The 3,365-nt window shown below is 42.5% G+C and overlaps 1 protein-coding gene across 2 annotated transcripts in view; it reads right to left on the reverse strand.

Moving 5' to 3' along the window:
* The window catches only part of GPCPD1 (glycerophosphocholine phosphodiesterase 1), a 122,853-nt gene that overhangs the window by 20,828 nt on the left and 98,660 nt on the right, over positions 1-3,365 (reverse strand). For both annotated transcript variants that reach the window (XM_025202104.1, XM_006015429.3), the window contains exon 14: positions 1,287-1,326. In XM_025202104.1, the coding sequence (XP_025057889.1) occupies positions 1,287-1,326 (40 nt within the window). The remainder of the gene's footprint in view (positions 1-1,286; positions 1,327-3,365) is intronic.

Raw genomic sequence — 3,365 nt, forward strand, 5'->3', positions numbered from 1 at the left:
GGCATGATTTGTACTTCAAATTAGAGCTGAAAGACTCTATAGTTCATTAGCAATACCCAGGATATCCAGTCCTCCCCATAAATGCCAACATTATACTCTTCAAAAGGAAGTTTTAAAAAAAGTTCTAGCCTTTTCAGAGCCTGCAGATAAAGTGTAAGCTCTCAGTATTAATCTGTTTGCCACATGTTGTTAAAAGGAACAGACCTCATTAACCAAAAGAAAAATAATTAATACAGTATCTAAAGTCACTTCTAAATCTTTCCAACCATTTACTTCCAAGAACTTGTACTAACTTTTTAAGCATGTGTATTTTTTAACTCCCAAACAAATCACCAACAGTATTTGAACCCTACAGCATAGATATCTTCTCTTCAGTTTAAGCAACAATTAGGAAGAAAAGAATCCCATGTACTCTGTGGACCAGCCATTATAGTCAGAAGAAACGCACACAACGACAGCGGATTATGCTAGTGTTTTGATGGTATCTACTGGAACACTGGCCACGAGGGCTTTTAATCTTTCCTTCTAGCTTCAGGCCCAAAGTATGTGCTATTGTCGTCAGACATCACTACCAAATATAACAATTAACCTGCATGGGTTGTCTGGGGGAAAATCTAGAGACCTTTGAAGACTATACTAAATTATAGAACATGAGACAGCCAAATCTTTTAACATGAAAGCAGTAACTATGCATGGTCTGCCTAATAATGGGTGACACACAGCCATATTTTGTTCCTGTGGATTGCAGAAGCATGTCATCTCTTTCAGACTGGATCCAAAACACCTGACACATGGTTTTTGTTAGAAGAGAGATGTGGATCTATTCCACCTGTGTCCAAGATGATTTTATGGAACATGTGATTTTTAATCATGTTGAATATTATGATGTTGTAGCAGATAATATTATATATTTAGCAACAGCTCAAGTTTACAATGTTCTGCAGAGAACGTGGAAAGACTCGGCTTTTCTCCTTCTCACCTAGGAAGCCAAGACATGCATAAGGCTGGGGAACTTTTGGAGAAAGACCCTAGTGGCAATTATTAGTACAGTAGCAATTTTGCCTTTAAAATGTTGCAGCATAGTATTATATAATATCATTTATATGTAACCATTTATGCTTTTCTAAACAAAAATCTCTGAAAACATTTATGGTATAAATTCGATTACTAGAGCTCTCAATTGCTAAAAAAAATCTCAACTCGGTGTCCAAGAAAATCAGAATAAAACAATACAATAACAGAACATAAGACAACAAACCTTAAGACTATTTTAAATTAGTACATACCATTCTGATCCTTTAATTTCAAGGCATTCACGTGAGCTAGCTAAAGATAATAAAAAATATTTAAATTAATAAGAATGCTTTTGTTTGCAGAAATTTTACTACTTTCATACGGGAAAATATAAATTGTTCATTATCAATTTCCTTTAAGTGTAAAAGCCATTTAAACATAACTGCTCTTGAATGGAAGTAAGAGGCAAAGAAAGAAACAATTTTTGTTCCAACCTGGCCAAAGTTAAGGTATAATGGAGAAGGCACAAAAATTATTTGAAAAAGCTTTATTAAAAATCCAACCAGAAAACTTAGAAGTGGAAAGGCAGAAAAGGATGAAATTTAAACTGAAGGTCTCAAAGGAAAATATGAATGCTTGAACCTATCTACTTTCATACACCAGAGCAACAAACATGGATCCTTGTTTTCTCTGTTTAAAAATCCCAATTTCTCATTTGGAAGTACATCAATCATTATAATAAAATAAAGTTTAAATACCTTTATATTTTGGCATTTGATTTTGTTTGTTTTTTTATCATGGAAAAATCAGAGCTCCCCAGGTCCCCTTTGTTCATCAGGATGCAGGGTCCAGCTGCGGTGGTGCCCCCTGCCCCAACCGCTGCTTTGTGGCACTCCTGACACGCAGCTTCCCGGCCCTGCTGGTACCCCTCACTCCTAACCTGTACCCCACACCCAGCTCCGATGTGAGGAAAGCGATAGGTGTCTGGGGAACAGTGGGTAGGTGGGGAAGGGAGGATGTAGGCATAGGTGACACACTGGGGGAGGCAGGGGGACATGTGCCCTCATAGATTTCTGTGCTCACAGTGGGGTGCTGGGCTGCAACCAGGCTGGACCAGCTTTGGGCAGGAGCCACCTGGGAGCACCACACTGCCATGGCGAGGTGTGGCAACAGCATGAAGTTGTGCTCCCTGCTGCTGCTGAATGAGCAGGGAGCGCTTCACCCTGATGGACATGGCACCACAGCGCTCCCTCCTGTGCCAGGGCCTGCCCACTGGACTGTGGAGGCCCAGTTGCAGCCCTGCACCCTGCTGTGAGTGCAGACCCCGCCCCCCCAACCATGTCCTCCCACCTAAGCCCCACCCCCTGACATGTCACCTGTGCCCACCCACTCTCCAAAGACTTACCTCGGAGCTGCAGGAGGTGCTCTCCACCCACATTGCCTGGTTGCCAAATGCACGTGACGTGTGCGTGCACACATGCACATGGCACCCCTGCGTCCCGCTCCCCCCAGCCCTGATCAGCCCCTTGCAAGCTGAAACTCAGCCAGCCCATGTGGGGAAACCCACCGTTTCCCATGGTTTTCCCCTTTAAAGGAGAAAATCTGCATTTTTCCATGGCAAACGGAAAACCCGGATCCCTGGTTATAAATGACTGTTTATATGACTGTTTCGGGTTCCTCATCTTTTCTGCCCAAAGACCATCTATGCTTTAGTCTGACCCTAGTTTATGGCAGGGGTGGCCAACCCCCAGCTCGCATACACAAATGGCACAGAAAGCTGTTGTGTGTGGTGCACAAGCCTCCATTCCAGCAACCTAGGACACAAACTGTCAGGTATACCTCTGGACCTTAGGGATGAGAATGGCACACCAGACAGAAAATTGGTTCCACTGGTTTATGGGATGTGGCCATATGTACGGCTGAGAACCTGGGCTGAGTATATGTTGGCACCACCCGACCATTCAGTTTGTTCTCCATCCCTCATCTCCCCCAAGACTGACAGAAGAGATGGAGTAATTTAAGCAAGTAACAGTACCTTAAAGTTGTGATTTAGGCATGCCCTTCCTTGAGTAAGATGTCTCAAATTTTCAGCTCTCATGCTCCTGATTCTCTTGTTGTTTCTTTTTCTAGCAAGTTATACCCTCCTTTTACAGCCACAGTATGGCCCAATGGAGAGAAAGATGTGAACCTAATAATGCTAGCCAATTTACCCAGCCAGTTTAAATTGGATTGCATATTTTTCCTAACCTCTATCCCCAACTTAAAGGGCATGTTAGGTTTATGCCACTTAAATCTTGACTTTTCTTCCTATTATTGACAAAGCTCAACCCATCTCTTTTGATCTCTTTCCC

Source organism: Alligator sinensis, unplaced genomic scaffold, assembly GCF_000455745.1.
Source record: "Alligator sinensis unplaced genomic scaffold, ASM45574v1 scaffold140_1, whole genome shotgun sequence".
Lineage (NCBI taxonomy): Eukaryota > Metazoa > Chordata > Crocodylia > Alligatoridae > Alligator > Alligator sinensis.